The 27,273-nt window shown below is 33.7% G+C and overlaps 1 protein-coding gene across 1 annotated transcript; it reads left to right on the forward strand.

Moving 5' to 3' along the window:
- The first annotated feature begins 5,204 nt into the window (after positions 1 to 5,204).
- LOC105833421 lies at positions 5,205 to 25,475 on the forward strand. The gene is made up of 3 exons (XM_012675154.3): positions 5,205 to 5,844; positions 17,013 to 17,118; positions 21,376 to 25,475. Exons 1-3 carry the CDS (start codon positions 5,803 to 5,805, stop codon positions 22,101 to 22,103), a joined length of 876 nt encoding a protein of 291 aa, XP_012530608.1. The 5' UTR covers positions 5,205 to 5,802; the 3' UTR covers positions 22,104 to 25,475.
- Positions 25,476 to 27,273: the final 1,798 nt, after the last annotated feature.

Genomic DNA, 27,273 nt, shown 5'->3' on the forward strand with positions numbered 1-27,273 from the left:
ATCAAAATTAATGATAACGTAATTTAAAACTTTAGCATATAAAATATTAATTTTATATACTAATTTATGTTATATATGTATATATATATGTATATATATGTTAAATTTTTTCATTTTCTTACTGGTATATGTTTATAGGTAATTGCACTTTTCTTGATATCTTTATTATTTTTCCGTATAATCATTGCTCAAAATTCAATAAACCGAAGCTAAGATGGATTTATACTTAAAAAGATTTGTAAAGTTCTCGGATGATAGCCATAAGAAAGCAGGAAACGCCGGTCGCTTATCTTGCGGTATCTCGAGATCGAGGCAGATGAAGCATTTAAATAATGTATTGAACAGGTGAAATAGCAGCTGTTCGTCCGTGTTTCTGCCCTCGACCAGAATGCGCAAACCGCTTTGTAACACCGGCAAAGAACGCTCTTTTTAGCAACGAAAGAAAGAAAAAATAGTCTGCAATGATAAAAATAAATTGGATATTATTATATTTATATCATTAGATATCTTCATATTTCTCTAATATTTTATTTTTTATATACGTTATGTGTATTATTTTTTAATAATATAATATCTCATAGCTATTATATTATATTGTAATTATAATGCACGTAATTATAAATATAATTTGTTTTAACTTAATTTTATATTAATTACACTTTATATTCAATATTTATTAATAGTAAAATTAATTAACATTAAATATGATTTTTATATAAGATGGAATGTTTATGAGGAAGATATATCAGAATTGGGCGACATCTTTCAGACAGGTGCAAATTCAAATTCAGAGCGTATCATGCTAAGCATTTAAGTGACAAGGATCAAGCGCAACGCTTTTGGGCAATTAACATTCATTACGTTGTGCAGAGCAATGTGATAATGCTCGTTTCGATCTGCATATCTTTGTGGCGATTTACATAATACGAGACGCACTATGTGCATAAATATGTGTTATCTGATTTTTGTGCCATTGGAGAAGAGATGACAAGGATTTTTGATTATGTCGTGCTATAAAGCTATATATATAAATATATATTGACAATACTGACAATATTGACTGTTTTAAGAAGAATGCTTTGGCTACACATTATCAGTTAAAAAGTTATTGAAAATTAAAAACTGCTGGCTTCTTAATGTTGTTCTTTTTTCTTAATTAACTATAAAAAATGTTGATCGTGCCTATTCTAATTTTAACTCTAAATTTTGAACCACCTGCAAAAAAAGAAAACAAATAATTTAGCTTATAAAGGCTTATACAACATAAATAACTGCAGTTTTAGAAAAACAACTGGACAAATTTTGTAATCAATTTTTAACAAAAAAATTGCTAATAAAATTTGAATAAATGTTTATGCAAAAGTTTATTTGGATCCACTTATTTAAGTACCACTTATTTAATTTGCGATGCTACAGTAATAGAAAATTTATAAATTAATAATTATAAATATAATGTGTGTTATATAAATATTTAGAAACAAGATATATTATATAAAAATCTTAACAAAGTGAGATTATGTGTATATATATTTTTATTTACACCGTTTTTAATTTGTCTATTTATCTTGCAGGCTATCAATGTAAACTTTTGTGGCGACTATATAAATCATTGTCGAAAGAATAAGAAATTGGATCACGTCATTGCATAATCGTGTTAGGAAAATGCGCTGTGATTTGCGAAGTAGAATTAGGAGAGTGAGGAATCTTGATTAGTCCGAATACTTAAGAAGAAATCAAACGTCTCGGGTAATTTTCTCCTTATTTTCGCGCTAATGTTTCTCGTCCGCTCTACCTAACTGCCGGAACACCGAGTATTGCTTTTAACGTCCGCGCTAATCTTCTGAATGTTTGTTAAGAATATACTCGTAAAGGGGCAACATAAAGTAACTTATAATTGAAAACATCTGTGAACATGAAGATCCATTTACACTCTGTCAAATGATATTATGTACCATGAAAAGAGACAGAATACGCGCATCAAGTATGCTCCCATATGCGTGTAACTTTATGTAAAAAGAAGTTTTTGTTTCCGTGCGTTACAAATCTATACTATATTTATTGTCAATATATGCAGAGCCATCTTTATACTAATAGTTATTATATTAAAGAGGATTAAATTATATATAAGGATAACAAGCAATTTGGTATTTATATTCTATTTGTGAAAAAAATTTTATATATTATGTAAATATAGAGCAAAATTTAATTCTATTTATTAATTTTGTATCTACAGAAAAGTTTTAATATAAAATTTTTAATTTGACTGAGAGGCACTCTACAATTGCAATGTTATGTATTTGAATTAAACAATATGTGAGTCATGTATATAAATACCAAAATTAAAAATGACAATTATACATACAATATGAAATTGCAATATCGTATTATTAATAATATATCAACATATATTATAGTACATATTTTATGTAGTAATACATGTCATACATTATAATATTATATTTCTAATGTTACAATATTAATATTATATTATTTATCACAATAGCATCTATTACAATAATTAATAGCTTATTGCAAATTTATTTATACAGATTAGTAGATATATAATTTTTAATAAAGATTTTATCTGCTAAAGTTATTTTGTAATGCAAAATCAAATAGCAATGTAAGAAGAAATAGAAACAGAAAAATAAATGTAAGCTATTTTAAATGCAGCTTGCTTTTTCAAGAATGAGTTTTATGTTATAATTTATCCACATCATTGTTGTACTCAATTGAATGTAAAGAAAACAGTTGTCTATAAATTGGATGCATTTGTTTTAATGCATCATTCACATGCCACTTTCAATGTCCACGAACAAGTATGACAGCTGTACAATCGATAGCAAGGAGAGAGCAGGTGTTTCGTGTTATTATATTATAGAAATTTTGTTTTATTTATTATTAAAAATTTAAACATTACATAATATTATTATCAAAATCAAATTACTATCAAAGAAATGGCGTCTAACTATATTTGTTTATTTTATAAAAATAAATAAATGGTTAATAGCTACTAAACAGAGTTTATATTAATCAAAAATGTTAAAACAAAGAGGAGAGATACTTTTTAAAAATGTGTTATATTTTAGCGACTTAAGATGAATCTATTAAAAAATATAAAAATACAATTTAATATGTGATCAGGGATTGTACATGTGTGTAAATTTCTTTATTATAAAAGAATTTATAAATTAAGAGCATTTATGATATGGTATATATCATATTAATATGTAGCTACGTATGGAGACACAAATTAATGAAATAATTTTCTTTCCAATTACGCACATGAGTCAGGCAATTAAAGAAGATAATCAAACAAAAAAGGAAAAAAAAATTTTAAATTAAAGATATGATTGAATTGTTATAATCGTCTGTTCGTTATAATTTTACATCTTTGCACTCTTTCTCAGTTTATACACGTGTGTGCATTTGGAAAAAAGTAAAGATACAAAATTCAGAGATCGTGGATAAAACAAACAATCCTGTTCCAGTTACTTCTTTCTGGTTTATAAATGAATTTATCGTTATAATAAAAAAATCTCAGGGAATCTTGATGAATCGTGAAGGCGTGTTTCCGTCACGATTGCACGCGTGCGATTTGCCGGATATTTCACGAGCGTCGCGACGACAATGAGGAGGCTGCGAGAAAGCGATGGCGCGGCCCGACGTCTGGCAAGGAAGTCTGGGCAGAGAACGACCAGGAGGCAGCTGGCTACCACAAAGTCGCACGATTGCGAGAGCGACCAAGAGAATAGATGAAAGAAAAAAAGGAAGAGATAAACGAATGCGCGAATGGAGATTGAACGGAGAGATGATACCGAGATCGCAATGTCGTCTTGCAGAATGGATAGAAGATAAATATGAAGATTATGAAATGAAGACTTTTTATTCCGAAGAAATAGAACATGGCCTTTCCATTTTCGGATTTTATCACTTTTTCTTTAAAGTTAAAATTTATATTAAAAAATCTAGGTGTGAGATAGATAAATAGACAGACAGATAGATAGCTAGATAGATAGATAGATAGATAGATAGATAGAGAGAGAGACAGAAAAACAGAGAGAGAGAGGGAGAGGGGAAAAAATGATAAGTTCTTCCTGACCTAGATTTTATAAATGTAAAACTGAAGGAAGCTGCGTTGTATATCATTTAATTTCATTATTAAAAAGTAATGAATTAATAAAGTGCTCATATACACACAAAATTTCTGTCGGAACGATGGGAAAGGATTTTTAAGGTACATTTCAGTTGAATAAAATCCAGCTAATTTATTCTTGATGTGTTTACAATGATATTAAAATAAGCTGTGAGAATAAAATCTTTATTTTAATCACATTTTCCATTTAGAATGACCGAAGCAAACATAAATTGCAAATAATAAAAAAACTAAATACTTTCTACATCTGTTGTAAAATGAATATTAATCACAAAGGATTGCTTGCGGGGAGGATATTTAAACATTTAAATAAATTGACGAATACATACATAATTTCTTACTAGAAGAAAAAACAGTAAACTGAGTAATTATTCTTCCTAGCAGACAGAACTGGCAATTTTCTGTGTGTTTAAACATTAGGATACTCTATCGGTATCGTTTTTGTATCAAATTTATTTGAAGAACAATGTACAGCAGAGAAATAAACTATAAGATTATTCATTTTTACAAGTTTTACACTTTCGGACAAGTCGATTAAATAAGGGAATATTTCCTAGACATTTTCGGCGAGCGTGCGTCTCGGGATGTTAAAAAAAATTGCACAAATTGTCCAAGGGAAGCCCCGTTTGATCGAGCCAGTACGAGGGGAATCGACGTGTGCCTGAAACGCCGCTGGCGAGACGGAGAGAGGGAAAAAGAGAGAGAGAGAGAGAGAGAGAGAAAGGGAAAGAGGGAGAGAGAGAAACAGAGAAAGAAAGCGACCGACGGTCGGCGAGACAGAGCGAGAGAGAGAGAGAGAGAGAGAGAGGAGCGAGAGCGTGCGTGCGAGCGTGCGCCGGGGACGCTGCATGGAGGCGGAATCTGCCTTCTGGTGGCAGGCAGGCAGGCAGGCAGGCAGGAGGGTCTCGACCTGCCGGCGCGGCACTCGGCATTACCTGCCAGCGCGCGGGCACGGCGGCAGCTCGGCACAGCCAGTGTCTCCGAAGTTGCGGACTCCGATGGATCGTCGTCGCGAGTAGTGTACTCTCGCGCGATAGGAGAGGTAGAAAAAAGAGAGAGAGAGAGAGAGGGAGAGAGAGAGAGAGAATTCGTCGCGCGGCGCGGCGCGAGTGCAGTGCGCGCGGCGACAGTTCGCGGAGAGCAATCTGAGCAATTGGCTGCCACCGCGATCGCGTTTACTCGCGCGGCCGCCGACGGCGGCGGCTTCGGGAAGCGGACAGGCAGCGGCGAGAGCCGACGACGGTCCCCCCCCAGGACACGGGCGACACCACGACGATACGATCGATCCGTCAAAAGCCCGTGTGCACGGTGTAGTAGCGGCAGCACGCGCGAGACCGCCCGCCGGCGATGGAGGCGATGTGTTGCTCGTGACGTCACGGAGGAATTCCTCCTTCGGTGCGTGCTCCTACCACTGCTGCTGGAGTAAACGGCCGCCGCGAGCACTTGTCATCGTCGAAAGAGAGAGAGAGAGGAGAGACACGGACTCTCCTGGAGCGGAAAGAGCAAGAAGGAACGTACGCGAAAGAGAGAGAGAGAAAGAGATAGAGTAAGGAGCCGGGGGACAGAGGGGAAGAGGAGGAGCGGCGTGGAGCGAGAACGTGGGCGTTGAGTGATTGTTGTCGGTGCTAGTTTCCATCGGGAGAGTCATGAGAGACACGAGCGATATGATGGAGGACGCCCTGTCGGAGGTACGTACATATGACAACAATGCCCGGTATGTGTAAGTAACCCGCGCCGCCGTATGCAAATTGCGCTTGCGCTTGCGCGCGCCCCGAGTATTCTTTAGATTTGATATGTGTGCGCTTCCGCGCGTCTCTCTCTTTCGCATCGCTTTAAATGCTCGAGCTTCGAGCGCTCCGTCTCGCGGCGGCGCGATTTAAATCGCTCCGGGAGAAAAGGGAGCGATGCTGCTGCTGCTGCTGCTGCTGCCACCGAGTGCCGGATGTTCCTCTCATTCCGGATTCTCTCGTGATCGACCTGAAATCGAGCGATGTAACTTATTTCCGGCTAAATCGCGATCGGAAGTAGATTTTAAATGGATTTTGTTGGAGTCTTTTTGCACACACGGAAAAACATTCTGCTGCTAAAAGAAATGATTACTCAATTTACTTTTTTCCTTATAATAAGTAACGGTTATCTTTAATAAAGAATATTTTCTTGATAATAGTCTTAAAATATATACTTATCGCAAATTAAAAAAAAAACTTATTATCATAAACTTGAGAAAAGAATTTATACTTTTTCGAATAATATTATAAAATTGAATTGAAAGGAAAGGCAAAGTAATAAGTGAATTGAATTTTTATTTTGACCTACGCTGAGAAAAATATGTTGTTAAATTTGACTAAATTTTTCAACTCGATTAAATTTCTTTAGTTCCAGTATTTATTTATTTAACTTAAATACATAAAATATTTGAATTTTTAATTAAATCTTTATATATTTGACTAAAGTACATAAATATATTTGAACTAAATAAATTTAATTAAGTTTAAAAATTTAGTCAAATTAACAACTTATGTTTTTCAGTGTAATATTCTTAATTGAAGTATTAAATTACTAGGGTTTAGAATATATTTTGAATAAATTTGTCACTTGTGATGAACTTATGACAGATTTGCGAATATATAAACTTATAAATTATTTAAAATAAGTGATACATATGTATAATTCAAGTACACATTTTTCTGTATGTACACAGAAGTTTATTTTAAACAAATCTTACTTGTTTCAAGTAAACAATGAGTGTATTCTAAGACACTTAATTGTTTTTTAAAAGACTAAAAGAAGAAACTGCTTTTCTTAGCATGAGAATAAATTTTTCTGTGTGTACAATATTATACTTGGGACACAGTAAAAAAATGTTTTGTGTTTGTATTAAAATCAGTTTTTGTTAAAATTTTTATGTTAAATTTTTAACACAGAATGTCAATTTAATATATAACGTTATTGTGTTACTTGAACTATTTTGTCTCAAATTGATTTAACGCTTTCGTATTGATTGAAATTACATAATTTTGTGTGATTAAATTAACAGAATATACAAGTAACAGAAAAGTAATGTAGTTTTCAAGCCTATATATACTAAGATAAATAAATATAATGTACGTATCATATTATAAATGTTAATTTAACTGAAGAGATGTTTCCACAATCCGTTTTCAAATTGTATTGAAATGACTTAGAAAAGAAATGTTTTTTTAAAGCTTTCAAGAAAAGAAGTTATTTTAAAACATCAAAATGTTTTATTTCTGGTTTTTTAAGCGCTTAAAAATGTTTTAATTTTAAACAATGTTTTACATTTAAACGTTTTATGTTCATTTTTACCAACGTGGATCTCGGTATAATTTACCCTTTATCTTTTTTTAGTTGTTAAGAATTTGAAAAAGATAAAGAAAGTAAGTTGAAAATTAAGATTAAAGTCAATCTATGTTAATGATTATTAGTATTCTAAAAATACCGCTTAAAATAAAAGCATTTTAAAGTTTTTTTAGAAACGTAGATAAAAATAGAACATTTAAAAATTAAACACTCCTTTTTTGCGTGATGTTAACTTTTAAAGTATTGCTTAAATTACTCTCTAACATATTGTAATTATCTTGTGTTACATTAACACACAAATTTAAGTGAACCGTTTGAGACATGCGATATATGCTAAGTTTAATACAAATTTTTCAATTGTGCGATAGTTTAATAAGATATAATCAAGAATGATAGTACTTATCACTGAAAAAAAAATTCTTGGTAAACCTGTGAAATGCATTTAGTAATGATATTGTTGAAATATTTGGTTGTCATAAACAAATGTAGTAATAATAACAAAATTATAATAATATTAACAAAACGTTTGGTAATAATTATAAACATTTTATTATAAGTACATTATTTTGTTATAATTATCTTACGTTTAGTTGAAATTATTTCACTAAAGTTTTGGCTAATTTGGACCAAGGCTGGATTATTATAACCAAATCTTTTTTTCAGTATAGATTTATAAAATAAAAATTGTTTTCAATTTCACATAGGCCATATATATATTCTGTGATTTTGAAAGATATTCTATACAGTACAGATTCTATACGGGCTGATCAGAATATAAATACAACAATAAAACTCAAATAAACAATGGATTTATTAACCAAGCTATGTTCATAGTGCTTGAACAACTTGTAATTACATTATAATATGAACGAAGTTTGATTTACAAACTCTTTTTTATCGCTTTTGAATTATATTCTTAAAAATTTATCAATTTTGTTTAATTTTAATTTCTTTTTTCTCCAATATCAAATTTTCTCCAATGTCAGAATTACAAATTGCAGAAATGTGATTTAATGAAACCAAAGAAAGGATAAATAATTAGAACGCTATATCACAAACTCTTACAAACGACAATGTTGATTACGAGGATTTAATGAGCAAATGCAGAAAAAATGTTGATAAAACATTTGCCCTGCGCGTTAACTGATTTAATCGCGTCGAATTAGGGTGATATTCACCCACTTTGTTGTCTATATCGATTAACTCGAACAAACACGACAGCACATTTACCGCTGCTTTTGTAACGCGCTTTTACAATAAATTTATCTCCGAATTTATATCCCCGCTTTAATCCGAATGTCGATCGTCAATTTCGCGCGTTCATTGAATTCGTAATATATTTTTGCTATTCCTCGCTCGAAGGGCGGGGTATTCTCGGAAAAATTCCAAATTCGCCCGTCCGATAATCGTCCGTATTTACGATCGCACCGCCGCCGTGGCATGCATCGCGCTCTCGGCTGCAGCAAGCGCGACGCGCACGGCTGCCAAAGTGCACCTGCTCGAAATCGATTGCGAACAGGCGAATCGGTTTTTTATTCGTTCTCCATCGCGCGCGGCACGCTCGTTCGTCCGTTCGTTTTCGGCGCGATTGCGAAACGAAGTTCTTCCTTTTTTTTTTTGCCCCTCTCCCTACTCGCGATAGGCGCGCGAGGATCGACGGGCTCGAATAATTCGATCGCGCGCTCTTCCCTCCACCCCCCCGGTTCTCGCTTTTCCCATCCATCCATTAGTGGAGCGACAGTTCGAGTTCTATATGGAGACGCGCGGCGACAAACGCGTCTGAAATTCCGTACGGTGATTTAAATCTCCATTAAAGCGAGGAGCAGCGCTCCCGTTCGCTCTACGCAAATAGTTCTGGTTCTATCCGCGCGATATACGCGATTCATGGCGAGACGCGCGGAGGATCGCCCTTTCCTTCCAGACCCCCGCAGTGTCGGGGGTGTGTGTATGTGTTATTAACGGTAAGAGGGGGCGCGGATCGATTTACGCGCGCATTTCCGTTTGTTATCGGCTTTTCATTCGAGAACTGCATTACGTCAATCCCCGCCTGCGAAGAAGATCGCTATCTTTATCGCGACGTTTTCTTCTTCTCCACCCCACGGTCGTCTTTACACACGTTCTCTTTATTATCGTGTCTATCGCCCCGATATACGAACCGGATAAATGTAATTTCCTGTTTACGAATCCTAGATCCGCTTTGGATTCTGAGCGCCTCTCCCGCCTGGCGTCTACTTACTTATTTATCTCCCGGCTCCAATCTTCTCGCGCGCGCGAGTCATCTCGCCGCGAGTTTTCTCGCTTAAAATTCTATCGGGGGAACGACGACGGGGGCGGGGAGGGGCGAATTAGAATTTCAAATTGAATGCTATTGCGCGAAGGATGCGCCCTTTTCTGCAGTTAACTGCATTCTCGATGTCCGCGTGCTTCTTCGAAGAACTTCGGGCGAAAGAAAAATCTCTTTCGAGAAGCGCGCGATCTTGCATAAAACGCTAGAGCAGTCACTCCCGGGGTTCTTCGCCCCCGTTTCCTTCGCAGTTTCAACACATTGTGTGTACATTGCGCGCGGCCGGAAGAGAATCTCGAATTCGCCCCTCTGGAACTTCGATGTATATTATCTCTCTTTGGAAACTCTTTTCGTCTCTCTTCCCTCGGCATTCGCGGCATTTCTCGTTGAATCTCGTTCGACTTAATTTATGATCTTTTTAATCTTCTTGAAAATGAGAAAGGCAAACCAAAGTAGATTTGTTTTCACAAAGGCAAGACTTCCATATATATATATATTTTACTAATAATAGAGGAGAGAAAGTTACGGACTAGTTGTGGGAATTTCGTATACTTTGTGTCGAATTTTGGGGACGGTCGTCTAAATGACTTCTTTACATATAGTTTAGACGTTATAACATGACCACTGGTCATGAATGGTTTATTGTGTTGTTACAAAGGATGCATTCCAGTATGGCAGGTAGCCGAAAGTTTTATAGGTGCAGTATATTTTTTTATGTTGTTTTGAGAAATTTGTCGGATATTGATCCTTTAACTTTAGTGTAACTTAAAGGGGTTGATTATAGCTTTGAAATGATGTGAAGATCTTATCGGAATTTTATGAGGACACATTATTTCAGTTATGCCCTATAATTTTCTACGTGCTCAGCAACAATTTTATGTTTGTGGAAAATTTGTGCTGACGCAATTCAATGTAAATTTACATTATACTGAAGAGAATCGGAAATAGAATTAAAATGTTTATTACGTGTTATGTTTAGGTATTATTATTTTACGCAAATTATAATCAGTTGAGCACAAGTTACTATCTGAAATTTTTATTGTATTGTTTTCTGAATTTATTTATCAATGTCTATTAAATCTTCTACAGTCATTGTAAATTGTTAAATATTTCAGTAAAATTGTTTTTTTTCCGCGTATCTCTATATTATAATTGATTTTGTCAAAACTACACCTTGTTGCATTTTAACACCTAAAAAGATTAATTCAACTCGCGTATGAATTTTGTGTATATGAGACTTGTGTGCTTAGAAAATAAATTATTTGTTCTGGTTTAATACTGGAGATATGTGTTTTATGTTTTCCTCGAAAAATTTCTCATTCTCTCTCAAGACAACCCGTTTTGATTAACGACGCTTTTGAATTTGGAACATCGGCGGCGTTATTCGTGACTTCACGCTTTTACATCTGTCTATCCGGTAACTAATACAGAGATGACTGCATCGAAGTAGTCAAGCTTGTCTTTTTGCTATGTGCTATACTTACGCGACTTCATGCATTCTGCCTGCGTTCTATTTATATCTGTAAGTCTTGATAAAGACGAGACTGAAGAGAATTCTCATCTGTTTTGCGAGAATATGGCTTTGCGCTTAAATGCAATTGAAAGAACTCCGAGAGATTAATTACAAATTGGTTTTATTCTGACGATTCTTTAGTTATTGATCGTTTCTTTGCGAAGACTTAAGAATGTATGTGGATGCAATGAATTCCCAAGTATTATCAAAAATTTGAGAATTTTAACAGATTTTAATATAGTTTTAAATAGTAATAACTTTTAAACGAATAAATGAACTCTTTTACACGAATATTTTTATTGAAGAATACTTTTGATTGAAGAATATATATATATATAATTGATTTAATTTATAACGCTACTTTTTTGTGAAATTTTAAAGTCTAACCAAAAATTTAATAACCAATAAAAGAATTAAATATTATGCTAAAATGTTGCATAGGTAACAATAATAGACTAATCTATACAATTAAAAAAAACTTTGTTTTGTAATATTTTGGAAATACTTTAAGATGTGACACATATACTGCATACTTAAGAAGCAGTTATAGTCGCGCGGCATTGTAGAACCAAAATTTTCTTCATGAAATTTAATTAATTCCATTTTTTCAAACATTTTTACGCTGTAGTTGTTATCGTTTTTTGATATCTTTGAAGGATATTTTAGTAACTCGATGTGCAGCTTGTTGTAACAAGCTTGTATATAAAATTTTTGCAGGCGGTAGTAATACATTGCCGATTACTCGCTTTATCTGCACATGTAAACTTCATTTGAGACCTTTTTTATTTCTGCCGCTTGTCGCGTACTATTTTGCGATTTAATTATGTAAATTGTTAATCTGTGAGACAAAGTTTTCGAAGGACAATTTAAATGAGAAAAAAACGCATTAACGTAGAAAAAAAGAGAAATTTACATTTATTAATTTTCTAATTAAATTGTTATTTATTATTTTACTTGGATGAAAAGTGCTTGACATAATAGCTTGTTGATACTTGACATAATAGAGATCAATCATCTGCCTTATGATTTTTTTCAATATTTTTAAGAAGATTAAAATAATATTTTCTTTCCATTAGTTTTATTACATAAAATTAAAAGAATTAGAAATAAAACAAATAAATATTGTGATTTAATAATAAAGACTAAAAATGATTGTATAATTGTAAAAAGAATAAAAAAATTTCAAGTTAAATAATTTACATATAGTTTTACTTTGAGTGCTAAATAAATAAATGCTGATTTAATTTTTAAATGTATTTTGTTCAGTTTTGCGACTATTTTTGTCACAAATTGTCGTATTCAATTATTTTGCTGTTGGTTGGGTGTGTCTGCGACATTCGTTAACTAAAATAAACTCGCGATCGATAGCCCAAATATTACAATCGTCACGAAAGCTCTCCGTCGTACGTTCTTGTTTGCGTGTATCACTTGTATTTAAGCATACCCTCGTTTCTCGTTATGATGATGGCACGCACAGCTAATTTAGCTAAAAAGATCTCACACAATTTTGCTTTGAATCGTGAGAAATTTGCATATATTGGCCGAATATACGATTCTCAACTCGGTATCGGCAGCCGGCGACAGCATAACTTACATCACAACTGCACCTTGTGTACTCAAAGTGGTCCATTCACCTTTTCGAGGCGAAAACTCGGAGCTGCGGAGAAGGCGGTCCCGAGATCTATTTTCGCTCCTTCGTGTATTGATTAGAGCGTACACATCGTACGTTCTCGGTCGCCTCGATTATGCGAAATGAATACGAATCGAACGTGAATTTGCATGCGTTTATCGCGTCGACTTAATCGCAGAAATTTAAGTAGAAAAGGAAAAATATGTCGACAATGAGGTATCATTTGCTTTCGCGTTTGCCGCATTTTGATCTTCTACGGATTCGGTTTCGTCGATCTTCCGATTATCTTTCCGACATAGGAAGCATCTTCAACCGTGAAAATTTACAATAATCTCTTATTTCCATATCGAGCTATATCTCGACCAGCTGAGCTTGTTCCTAATTTGGCGAGAACGAACATTGTGGTGGAGATTAGTCGCGCTCGATCGAATGTTTCAAGCACGTTTGAATTCAATATATTTCCACACCAAGGTAATTAGTTGCGAGAGATTGCGAGCGTATCGATTCCGGCTACGGTAACAACTCATTATCTGTTTAATGGAGATAATTAGCACGTGACAAGCAGAACAAAATCTTTCTTGCATTTCTTAATATTTTTTAAACTGTTTCCGATTGCAACTTTAGAATAAACGAAAGTATTATGTACAGCTTTATGTAATACTTTATGTAACATATTGCAAATGGTATTGTTTATACATTTTTTAATACAAACAAAAATACTAGTTATGTTTATTTTTTGTTATATGATTTCTATGTTATGATTTCTTTGTGATCTTATTATTTATTATATTTTACTTTATCATAGTTTACGCGACGTAAAATAAGTGCTTTGATTATAAACCTTTACTTTTTTAGAGCTTTATACAGTTTTAAAAAGAAGAAAATAATAAAAAAAGATATTAAAAATGTATTCAGCTTTTTAAGTACTTTATTTTTTAATAATAAAATATTTTATCTAGCAAAAATAAAAAATACAAAAAACGAAATTGAATTTGGAAAATTATGCTTTTAATATTTTTTACACAATATTATTACTTTTTCTTTTTCCTTTTAAATTGACAGTAGTAGTTTTACAAAATTCATGAGCGCGGGTATTTAATATTTCTTTGCTGCTTTTTTATGACTTTTTCATGTTGTGTTCTTTTAATTTTGTTTTTTTTTTACTGTATTATATCATAAGTTTTTTATTTTATTTTTTTCATTTTGCAGCAAGAAGGAAAAGAAAAAGAGATAAAAGTCTAAAAATAGTATAATAATTTTACTTTATCTTCCAAAAAGTATCAACGTAAGATTTCTGTCGATCACATCTCATAATAAAAATATGAAAGTTTTATGTTAGGAACATATGTATACAATGCATGTAAAATGTGAGATTAATATTGAGAAGAATGAGTTGAAATGTTTCATTTAATAGTCTGAAATACAGTTAATATTCAAATGTATATGTAATATATATTTTTTAATTTAATAAAAATAAAAATAAATAAAAGATTTGTTAATTAAAATATAATATTATGCATATTAAAACTTTTAATATGTAAAATCCTTAAAAATCGCCATAGACAAGCATAAATATTTCTTCGACATTAATAGTTTTATTAGTTTAGTTTTGTATTATTGCACAATAGTTCTACTTGTTACCGTCAGGTTTCAACTCTTGTAAGCTGGTAAACTACAGAGTCTTATTTTAGGTACGTGTTTTACATTATAAGCATTTACCTCACTAAAAGACTATTTAAGTTAAGATCGCGATCGTTATAACAGACATTATGTCGACAGAAGTTGTTCGATCCATATCTTTATTATCGATTACTGCTTTATGTTTCTTTCTCTCTTATTTCGGTGCAATTTCCGTTCTCAAATTCTTGTCATGACTGGCGGCATGGTCATTTTAACCCATTCGCAAACTTTCTCCGCGTTCTCGCTTTCACCGATCCAAGGGAATTCGTATTGGCACAGTGACATTCAAATGGCAAGATTTTTTTTACTATCTATTAGAAACCGTTAAAAAATTTTTTAAAACTTTAGTTATAAATTTTATTTTTAATCGATGTCTTCAAGATCCAAACAGACAGCAGGAACGTCTTTTCCACACATTTTCACACAAAGTACAATGGAATGTACACAATTATTTGTCTAGTTCTTTTGTGAATCTTCTTTTGTCTTTTTTATTTATTGCCAGTCATTGTGTTACTCGTAAAACACACTGTATACGCTTGTTGAGCAGCTCTTTGTGCTCCAGCCTTTGTGCTGAAAGTAATAAATCTTCAAAATTTTGCAAAGGTGAAGCTATTCGTAAAGCTAACTTCTTGATCAATCGATCGATAGCAAAATCATTAAAGAAAAACAATTTCATATGTATGCGTTCAAATCATGAGTGAAAATATTGTTGATTTTCTGCTGTTGACTTGTAATTATTGTTAAAAAATGTACCATGTGTGAAACTGCAAATGTTATATTATTATGCATTATTTATCAGAATATTTATAAGAAACTAGATCTATATAACAAAGAAGTAAAAACAAAGAAAAAAATTGTGCAAGTAGAAACTTGCTCATTGCTTCCTCATAGCTTTTAAGTGTGAAATTAGATTTGCATATTGCTTTCTCATAGTTTTTAAGTATACAGTTTAGAAATTTGCAAATGTTACTTTTTTTTGGCTTCCTCATAGAGGAAGCTTTATATATTGTCAACAAACATTTCTTTATGCAAATTTGTTTCCATTCTACATACAATTTCGTTTGTATTAAAAACTCCTTTTTTTTCAAGTCTCAATAATTAAGACTCTTCTCAAAATGATGTTTTTTGACAATTTAGAATTAATTAATGGCAATTTTTCTAAATCTTTCAAAATTTTCAGTCTTTCTTACCCGTATTTCATATAAATTTCATAAGAAATTTATATGAAATACTTCATAAAGAAATGGTTAATTAGATCTGGAGTTATAGAAATTTCAGTAAATTTGGCACACACACACACCGACATTTTTTAAAATTAGAAATTCAATAATTTACATATATTATATAATATTATATAATATATTAGTAATATTATAAATATGTCTAATTATTTTACAATAGATGAAAAGATAAGATAATATAAGTATATAGATATATATTTGAATTAAAATATTTATTTTATTATTACTATTATTATTAAAACTTTATAAAAATGTATCAAAATACATTGGGGAATAAAGAAAACAATAAACAAAGTCCTGTTTTGTAAGTCTTATTTTGTCTTATAAAAGAACTCTCTGTAATTTAAACCTGATAATTTTGACATCGAAGGGCTTGCCATCGAGAGAAATCGTCGTGATCTCTATGGGCGTTTATATCATCGTGGACGGTAATTGTTTCGGGGAAAGCTTTTCTCGATCGAAGAAATTGCTGCTAACAGCGTTTCTTTACGAATTACTAAATTTAGCGGCAAATTGATGGCTCGCGGAGACTACTTCGAATGTCATTAATGTCGTGCAGCATTGCACAAAAGTTACATAATGGAATTAAGCCGGCATTAATTTGTTATAATAATTCCGTTACAAATTGCAGTTCACAACATTTAATTTCACAACCTTGGATGCTTGTCTGAAATTGACGGCGTTGAATTTCGAAAGCACTTTTGGAAGCTTTTAAATGAAATTTTAATCCGTTACGACTTACTATTATATCCTGTCACATATTTATTTCGATCATATTTATTTTACATTTATAACATTTTGTCATGTTATTTAATATGTGAATATGTAGGTCACATAGGTTTTAATTAAATTTCATGCGCTCATGATTTAATTGCGACATACACGTACAGTTTAATGAGTTGCGAATACGCATGTTTTAATGAATAACAATATATTGGACAATTTGTACATAGCTTTTCACTACATTGCAAATTTTGTTTTATGTAACAGATATAATAATCGCAGATATTCTCTGTGATTAAATTTAATTATTAATTCTCTCTCAGTTGGCGAAATGGTCAAGCGTATAATAAACCAAGATAGATTTTATTAATTTAATTTTTACTTTATATTTAGCTTTAAGCTTGATATTTGTAACATATTTCATTATAATGGATTTTTCTTTTTCTTTATGTTATTTCGTGCAGGACACAATGATGGATTGTGGAGGAGATAGCGGAGAAGATAGCGGAGGATTGGAGGACTTCGTCAACTTAGCCACTGACATCACGGATAATTCACATACAATACGAGGTAATTTATTTCTTATACTTTTACATCTAAATACCGTATTGTCTTCACGCAGACAATTGAACAGTTGTAAAGATAGGTTATCAAAAATTTAAATAATTTTTAAAATTCAATATTTTTGAAAGAACAGGTGTTTTTATTTCTCTCTTTTATGTGAACAACAGCAAAATATAATATGCAGTAAATCTTGTAAAATATTTATAAAATGTGAATATTTTAATGATAACATATGATAATAATTATATTTACGTCAATTTTTCAATGTGATTATTTAGTTATACGATAAAATATATACACTTTTACTATTTGTTTTATATAAAACTTTGTCTTTCACATTTTGGTAGAATTGTTTTTTAAGACATAGAACAAATTGGAGTTGACCTATGAACATAGTAAATTCGTTCTCTCCTCAAGACTTAAACTGAAGTGGAAATATTTTATGACGTCGCGTCGTATGTAAGGGCGTGCTTTCCTAACAAGAGAAAAATTTCCACGCTCTAGAAAATCCTTATTTGCGCCCTATTGAAAAACGTCACCGACAGTTTCTATAATACTTTTGGACCCTTCTTCTTTTTTCTTTAACGATCTTTTTGAGCGTGAGAATAGCCACATTCTAATTTTCTTAACGGTTTGTTAAGCAATAGAGTCATCACGCAAATGTTCCATGAAGATAAGACTATTATAATGAGCTTGTAAATGCGCTTGTAAATAGGTTTTTTATTTTAGCTTTGTCATGATTAAATTAACTATGGTAACATATAAATAATACAGCATTAATATTTAAAAACACTTTAAAAGTAAAGTGTAAAACTTGTAACACAATTATTTTTTTTAAGGAAGTCTTAACATTTTACATTTTTCACTTTTATGAAAAAAAAAACAACAGCTTTATTCTTTATTTATATAACAGCCATCTTAATTAGTTTGAATTGAGAGATTTTCAAGGCGATAAAATGATTCGCCAGAAAGCGCAATGGGAACGCGATATTCGAGTCGCCTCGATTAAAACTTTTAATAAGGTGCAAATGACGTAGATACCTTCTCTGTAATAGCGCAACATTGCGAAACTTTGTACCTGTATTTATTCGTAAAGCGGTACGCGCGAGTGAGCCATTAAAATTTATTAGGTCGACGTCATTAATCACGGAATATAAGTCGGGCATTGCTCGCTAAGAGAATAGCTTTGCATTGCCGCTTATACTGTAGCTCGGCCGATCTTCCCCTGAAATATGAATTCTCTATGCTAATGTCGGCTTTCTGTGTACGTACAGCTACAAGAATTTCTATTCGCCAACAAGAGTTATGGCCTTCCTTCGCCGGAGCAATTTCAGACGATATCACTAAACGAGAGATAGATTATAACGCAACTCCAAAATGCGCTTAAACAAATTTACTTTATGGTCGTCGCGATGACGCCGATTGATCGACCGCGATAACAGTCTATCTATAATTTAAATCGCAATATACGCTACATCATTATTGACGATCGAGAATAACAATTTTATAGCCGCGTTATCGTAAAACACACTGCTTATTCGCCTGGAGAATATTCAAATATTCTATTATTTAAAGATAATTTTGTATGTGAAAGATGATGATAAATATTTTATACAGTTATCAAAGCACATTAAATATATTTTATAAATTACAATAAATAGGATAAATTACATATTTTGTATGAGTGATAAGTTATTACAATAATCGACGTAATTGGCATATAATGTTATAATATAATTTTTCTCAATTGTCATAATAAAGCTAAAATAATCTTGATTGCTAAGAAAAAATCCCTAACAAAAATTTAAAAAAATATGCTATACAATAACTTTAGCAATACACAGAGGATGTTCTGAAGTAATAAACTTTTTAAAAAATTCAATTTGAAGGAATCAAATTAACTAGAAGTTGGCCCTTTTTTTTTCTTTTATTGTTAAACAATTTTATTATCGAGTAACGATTTTAAAAATCAAATAATCTTATTAAAAGAAATAAATTTGGCTTGTAAAATTTTGTTCTCCTTTTGTTGGTGAATAACAATACGAAAAAGAAAAAGGGGGTAAATCCCAATTTTCAGGGATTGTTTTACCTCTTCAAAATAAATTCGGGCAGCGACAGAAAGTAGTTTTTTATATATTGGATATTTTTAAAATGTTGTCAAAATTTTATAATTGTTTTTAATTTTCTGAATTGGGGATTCTTTTTTGTGAGACCTGACAAAAATTTTACTGAATTTTACGTCACCATAACATTGTGTGTGAATATGTGTATATTGATTTCTATTTATAATATATTTTGTATGATTTACATGTAATTTTTGATTAGAAAACGGTTCGTTCATTAGATACTCTTCAGGCCCTTTAAATCGTCACTTAACCTAACTCAACTCAATTCAAACCTTGCTACGTTTCGTAGACTATAGGAGCGGGACATTTAAATGCGGGTATCCCTGTGGGAACGTCCGGCACTGAGAGTCGCATTGATCCTCCTTCCGAAGAGGGAGATAGAAAGAGATGTTCGAAAAAAAAGAAGAATCAACGAACTCGCTCCCGCGACTGGTCCAGACTTTTCTATTATCGTCATGTAAAAAAAAAGGGACAAGTACGAGTCGTAACATACGCTCGTCTGTCTGAAAAAAACGTCGATTGACCGCTCTTCTCGTGACGTCGAGAAAAGATATGGAAATAATTAAGACATTAAATTGATTAGATAATTTATTTTAAAACGTATACTCTCTTCCGATCTTTTTCGATTGTAATTTATTTTAATTTGAATTAATTATAAAAGAATTAATCGTATGTTTTTACCTTTTGCAATTGGATGATCTTTCTTGGCATGCAATTTTCAAGTCTCTCTAAGTATTTCAATTTTTAATTCGGTAATGATGTATTATAAAAATTAATTACGCGCGTATTGCATAATGTACACTTTGAAATTGGACTGAGTTTCTCGAAATATATATTTCTTTATCTGTGTTATCCGTTTAATGAATGATTTCTATCATTGTAAATGCGTTAATTACATCTTAAGGTCTTTAAGATCTCCTATCGGAGTCCTGTATACTCAATCAATAGCCGCTTCCCGATCGGAATCGCTCCCGTTCCCAGGAACAGGTATCTCGAAGTTACCCTCGCCGGAGAAACGACCTTTCCGCTCTCGGCGACGGTGTGTGAACGGCGAGTAGCGCACACACGTATACGCACGTACAGTGCCGATGCATCGAATCACATTGTGACACAGCACACACGGACGGGGGAGATGAGAAAGAGGAGAGCCACTCCGTGTGAAATGCGGCGATTCGCACAGCGGATGCGACGGGGTGTGGGTTTCGGGCGACAGGTAGTTCCCGTGGGACGTTTATGGGGCAGGATTCCCACAGGACCGCAAAACCGGGCCGCGCCGGCCTCATTGCGGCGGGCTACTCATCGAATCGCGGTCCGGTTGTTACAATAATGCACTCTCCCGGTCATTGTCGTCGATTCAACGCCGTGGGCCTTTATCGCGCGCAATGCATCTGCGAAGTCTCGTCTTTTTCGGGAGAATTTCAATACGGGGCATCCGGCGGCTTAACGAGATCCACGGCGGATTACCATTCTCGGAAAGGATCAACTTCTTTATCCGTCTGCGAAATATTTCTGATATGCATTTTTTTCATTTATAACGAATTGCATTCAATTAGAGTTATCTTATGTCGCCGTATTATTTTTACACAGAATATTAATTTAATTAAAACGATGGAGTAAAATAATATTTTATTTCTAGCAAATAAATCAATTAATAAAAAAGTGAGATATATTTTTCACAGAAATATATATTTTGTTTACAATAAAAATTTTTATAATTAACAAATATTGAAAAAAGCGTCACAATAAATATTTGTTTCTCATATTTTGACTTTTTTTTCTCTCACAATCAGTATATTTTACATTTTTTACTTTTTGTTTAATAAACATTTAAATCTTGATGTAATTAATTAAAAAATTGGAAATTACCAAATTCTCGAAGATATAAAGTAAAATACAAAAATCTTAAAAGCAATATAAATATTATTGTTACATTTTGACATATCAGTCATTAATTACGATTTTATCTTTCATACAGATTGGCATAGAGTTGCTTTTGAAATTGGTTTCAGCTAAATAGATACCTTTGTGGAATCGGTTTTTCTTTATTAAAGAAAATCTTCGAGTTTTTCGGGTTTTATTTTTTCGAGTCAATCTTCTCGCATTAACAGATAATCTAGGCCGTTTCCAACCTGCGTAGATGCCGCCGAACGATTACTGACGTTGTTAGGCATGGACGAAGACAATGAGGACCTTCTGTCGTCGGAGGAGGATGAAGGCGTTGAGGTGGACATCGACGAGCTCGAGGAAGACGACGAGGAAACGGATAATACCAAATTGCTGCATCAACTCGCCGCCTCCCTAGCCCAGGAACTCAAATACTCCCAGAAGCAATCCTCGAGCAGCAGAGTGGCGTATCAAGATCAAAGTACAATGCACAACGTGGAGATGCTGCAGGATACGAGTTATCTCGGCCGCGGTTGCCTTCAGGACCAAGTGGACCATCCGAAAACGTCGTCCGTTCGTCAGAATAGTTTCGGTCATGGTCTCTATTTTCACGAAAGTCTCGATGAGCAAAATGCGAATTTTACAAAGTTTACGAATTTCGAGAACTTCCGTCAGGAGCCACACGGTCGAACCTTCGATTCTTCGAGCTTAGATCGTCGCCTGTGGGCGAACGACCCGACGCAGGCTGGAAAGCCCTTCGGCAGCCAGCAGGAGCAAAATCCCGATTCCTGGACGGCAGGATGGGACGCTTGCGCCACCGAGGCTCTTCGGTATCTCGTCGAGGACGAAGGTTTACCGCTTCATCACCCTACGGTTATCGCCATGAAGAATCACTTAGATCTGCAAAGGGAGAGGGCGTTTACTCAATACACCGGGTATACGGACACCAAGTCGCAGGATATGAGCCTGGTTCTAGATTGATGAGGCTCCCAGCATTAAGGTAGAGAGCGATTAAATTTATTATTTGTGCGACGTATCTCGTTGAAGAACTTTCGAGGGAGAAATCTGACTAGGGAACCTCGTGAATCCGGAAATTTAGATTTAAACTTGGCATAAATGTACATGTAGAAAAAAATATTTTTTTTATGCTAAGAAAAGCGGTTTCTCGTTTTTCAGTTTTCTTTTTTTAAGTTACCGGTTATTTTTGTAAAGAATATCTTTTTGATAGTCTTAAAATATAATACATTCATCGTTTACTTGAAACAAGTAAGATTTACTTCAAATAAATTATGTACATACAGAAAAATATACTTGATTTAAATGAATATTACTTACTTTAAATAATTTACAAGTTTACATATTCATGAATCTATTATAAGGTTGTTATAAGTAACAAATCTATGCAAAATATATTCTAAATCCTAGTAATTTAATACTTTAATTAATAATTTTAATTTAAAATAAAAATTTGATTTATTGTTTTGACTTTTTATTAATTGAATTTTATATTATTTTTCAAAAAAGTGCAATTTCTTTTTTCAACAATATGATCATGAATTTTTACTAAAGTTTATGATGAGTATATTTTTAAGATTATTAATCAAGAAAATATTCTTTATTAAAGATAATTGATTAATAAAGATTGCAGCTTATTAGAAGGAAAAAAATAAAATGAAAAATCGCTTTTTTCGCAGTAGAATAAATATTTTTCTGTGTATAGGGAGGATTAATACACATAAACTGCTTGAAATGGTAAAATCTGCATATTCTTTAAAAATAAAAAGTTTTTTACTTTTTTTGATATATTTTGTAAACTACACGAGATATTGAAACTTTTTTATACAAAAATTTTATAAAAATATTCTTATTTACCGACGTTATTTATTTTTCGAAAAAATGTTATTTTTAAACTCTGACTCTCTATATAACAGATTATCTATTGCATAAAAATTCAGATTTTAACGAAACTTGACGTAAATATAGGAGAGGACCTGAATTTAGAAATTTTCAGTACCGATCCAAAAACGGTTTGGAGAGGTGAAATCATGCGAGGTTTCCTTGTGAGATAAATTAATCTTATTATTTAAAGCGAGTATAAGGACGTGGCGTGTTGTGAAATCGTTTGCGCAAGGCACTCTTCGCTTTCTTACATTTTTCTCCTTCGTTTTTTAAGAGTTTTAATTTTCTTCAATGATAAAGATTTATTTCATATCATCAATAATTTGATATTACTATTATCCGTCTGTCTTAATTTTGCTATTTTCCCATATTGCTATAGAAATGATTAATTCGATATCGTTTGATATACTTATTATATTTTGTTGAAACATTGCGCTGGTTGTTAAACATATGTTTCTAACTGAAGCGTCAGTTTGACGTTTGCTCGCAGGCGTTGCGAGTCAATTTTTACCTTTCGACGATTATAATTTCGAATAATGAGTGTTCATACGCTGGATCGATATGAACGCTTGCTTTTTGTAACAAAACGTTGAAAATATTTAAATTCAATGAACGAATCAAGGATTAAGATTTCTCTTTTTCCATTTTTGTTTTCAAAAAGATAATAGTTAATTCGTAATAATATTTCCCCAAGAAGATGACTATGGACATCATTAAAAGAAAATATTAGCAATTAGAATCATCGAACTGTAGAGAAACGTCCGACAAATCGCAACTAGAATTATTCTTAAAACAAATTCCTAGGCTAGCCTATCATGACTAAAAAAGTGATCAAATACGATAAGCGGGATAACGGAGAAAAGAAAACGTTAAATACTTGATACACGAAAAAGGTGAGATAAGCATCGATGATCGCCGACAGAATATTACGGAATAGTGTGTTTTCGGTTGTTATCGACAGTGATTTTTTTTTAAATTACATTTCTAAAGATACTAGAAAAGTAACCATAATTATTCATAAATTATATCTACAATTTTTTTTCTTATGGAACCGATTTTTGGAATTGCTTTGGAATCTTCTGCCGGCGATTATGCGCGAAACGATTTTTCAGTCGAATCGTATACGAAGAGATTGGCTACAGTGTCGACAATAGGAAAGAGAAACGTTTTAGCCCCGAAAATATTGTATATAATTCGGATTAGGCGAAGAGACGACGAGCGCTCAGAGATTTAGATAGGAACTTATTCGGTCGTAGATTAGCGAATCTTTGTTTGTGAAAGAAATTGCAGCAACGAGGTCTCACGCGGAGTCATTCAATTCAGACACCCTGAAATGTGTTTTTCTAACTGAACCGGATGCAAGTAGTAAATTCACTTATTAAATATATTACGAGAAAAATAGTTTTTAATATATCGATTTTTTCTTTTAATTTCCAATATTTGAAAATTTATCTTCAAAGCAGTTCCTATATATCATAATATTTATAATTACTTGTAAGGAAAGAATACTTACATCAAAAAGTCGAGTGCTTATAGATTAATAATGTTAATAATATTATAAGATGGGTGGTTTTGTATTGAGCAATGCGTTTAAGTGTGTGTACGCACGTCAGACATCTCAACGGTCTGCGAAAGCTCATCGTGAGATCTCAGAAATCCATCTTGATCATCACTTAGATCGTACGATCGTCATTCCTCGTGTAGAAGAAATTGATCGGGATCATCGTGCATCGATTACCGCGTCGAACGTTGAATCGATCCTACGTTAATAAAAAAAGAAAAAGTAATAAAAGCAAAATGAAACGAGATAAACGAGAAGTTGATCATCGCCAGTGATTCAGGATCGACGATCGACCTCGATCGTGCGTCACTTGTCGAGGAATCAAAGAGACTTTACGTGATCGATCGCATGCGGAGGGATCGACGTACGACTGTGCGTGTGGTGGATATGGTGCGGAGAAATTTTTAACAAATGTTTTTCTCGCATGATTCCCTCTTTTTCTTTTTCTTTTTTTTACGGGAAGTAGTCGACATTCTTCCCACGCGACCGAATATAGCAAGCTGTACATATGTATAATATCGTTTTAACTTATACACGACTATTGTTACTTTTACAATAAAGCTCTGTAGATAACATTGACCAGTAAATAAACGACCGCTAAATTAATTAAGCCCGTCGTCTCGTTCTCGTCTTCCCAGCCCTCAAACTTAAACTCGGGCCGAAGCGTTCAACGGTCCCGACCGTTCAGTGCGTCGTCGTCGTCGTCGCGAGAAATGTTACTTTTTAGGTACACATCTCCTAGTTCAATCGGATGAATCAAACCAGGGGCACGGCTCGCGAAGTCGAAATTTCACCTAAATCTTTTTGTTATACCGAACATTGTGCGTATGTCGCGTTCACATGATGATGCAAATGTAACATTTTTATAATAAAATGGCAAGTTTTTAATAAGACACTCATCGAGCTAATAAATCAAATTTTTTTTTTTTCGTCATCAGTCAACTGAAGACGTTTCATTTTCAATTTGTTGTAGTACTTTACATGTAAATGTACACGTTTAAAGATGTTGCTTAAAGACGTAATCGGTAACTGTAGAATGTAGGCAAAGAGAAACTCGACTGGTAAAGTTGAAAAAAAAAAAAAAGTTGTTTAGGCGCCCATCGGACGTTCCCAACGTACCAACGGCCCGCGATTATGATATGTGACGGGGACTTGTGGAAGGGAACATACGCGAACGAAGAAAACGGTTGTGGATCCGGCACGCGACTAGCTTGAAAGGAATCGCGCGCGCGTCGCGCCGTGCACCTTTATCGGGGTCGTCCGTCGAGGAGGGATCCCTCTACGCCAATGGGGCATCTGGTGTCGGTTCGTAGCACATGCCATGCATCTGCTCCGTCGAGGTACTTTTGTTGTCTTCGACGTTCGCGTCCAGCGAAAATAAGCCGGGGCGGCAGCGCGCCGACTGCTGTTACCAGGAGGAATCTATGTGCTTCCTTTCTTACCGTCTTTGCAGCCCACGAAACGCGTCCGCCGACCTCCTGGCTGCCTCGCGATTCTAGGATCGCTGCTGGATGTGTTCGGAGGGAGATCGAAAGACTTGGCGCCCGAAGAGACACGATGGGTAGATGGTTCTCTCTAAATTGGAATCAGTGTATTAATCACTTGTGATCATCGCGCGGAAAGAATATGGTGTTGTTGAAGTCCAAGAATTTAGCTATAGACTGAGAATAATTTCGTTGGACCATTAAAGTGACTGGAGGAAGTTTAAGCGTGATGAACAATGATACAAAAATAATTTTGACATTCTAGCAATTAGCTTGAGTATCTTACTTTGATGATCTAACAAAATTAATTTTGAAATCTGTGCTTACACACGCTAAATTTTTAGATTCTCTATACCAAACCGTTTCTTGCGTGCAGTGAAAGATAATGCATGTACCACTGATTAATACAGATTTAACTATAGCTTTAAAATCAGTAAGATTTCACTAATTTTGATTTTGAGAGCAGCTGTACTGACGAATATGTCGTCAAGGGATGTTGTCGAGTAATTTAATTATCCTGCCGAATGAAGATGCCAGTTTGTTTCTGAAAAAGAAATTTTCGAATGTCAGTTTCATATTACAGTTGTAATAAGTATTGAATGTGTGTTCACCGCTCAAGATTACTCCCCTTTCGTCCCCACGGTGGAACATCCTGCTGTTCGAGACGAAGCATGCGGTTTTTTGACTTTTTTTTTTACTATATGAAATCGTTTTTTGGACGCATTGGGCCAGCGCGAGAGAAGACGATGGAAGGAGATGATGTACGCGAGCCTCGCGAAGGGGAAAGAACAGCTGTCCCGGGTGGTAACCGTCAGGTGGTATCCCGTCAGCTCGTCAGCTCGTCAGCTGCGGGGGTGAGAATACGAAAAAAGGGTTGAGAGGACGTTGCGCCCGGGTGGCGGCCGTTGATCGCTGCATTCCGCGGATTATATTGATTGGAAGAAAATCGACGTGTCGATACTGTCGTGTACCCCCGTCACATAACGCTATTAAATAATTAAATAGTTTGGAAGTAAAATCTTTCGTAGAAACGATAAAGTAATTTTTCTAATTGCTGCCATTTTGAGCACATAGTAGTTTTTCAAATGTATAATTAATATTCTTTTTCTAAATATCAATGTTCAAGACTGTAAACAAAGTAAAACCGACAAGCTCGAAAACATTAAATTAATAATATTTAAATATAATCCGAGAAATAAAAATATAA

This window comes from Monomorium pharaonis, chromosome 9 (genome assembly GCF_013373865.1).
Source record: "Monomorium pharaonis isolate MP-MQ-018 chromosome 9, ASM1337386v2, whole genome shotgun sequence".
Classification (NCBI taxonomy): Eukaryota; Metazoa; Arthropoda; class Insecta; order Hymenoptera; family Formicidae; genus Monomorium; species Monomorium pharaonis.

Coding starts and splice junctions, on each gene's coding strand:
- LOC105833421 (XM_012675154.3), top strand. CDS start 5,803: ATGAGAGACACGAGCGATATGATGGAGGACGCCCTGTCGGAG. Junction 5,845..17,012: donor TGGAGGACGCCCTGTCGGAG/GTACGTACATAT, acceptor TATTTCGTGCAG/GACACAATGATGGATTGTGG. Junction 17,119..21,375: donor TAATTCACATACAATACGAG/GTAATTTATTTC, acceptor CAACCTGCGTAG/ATGCCGCCGAACGATTACTG.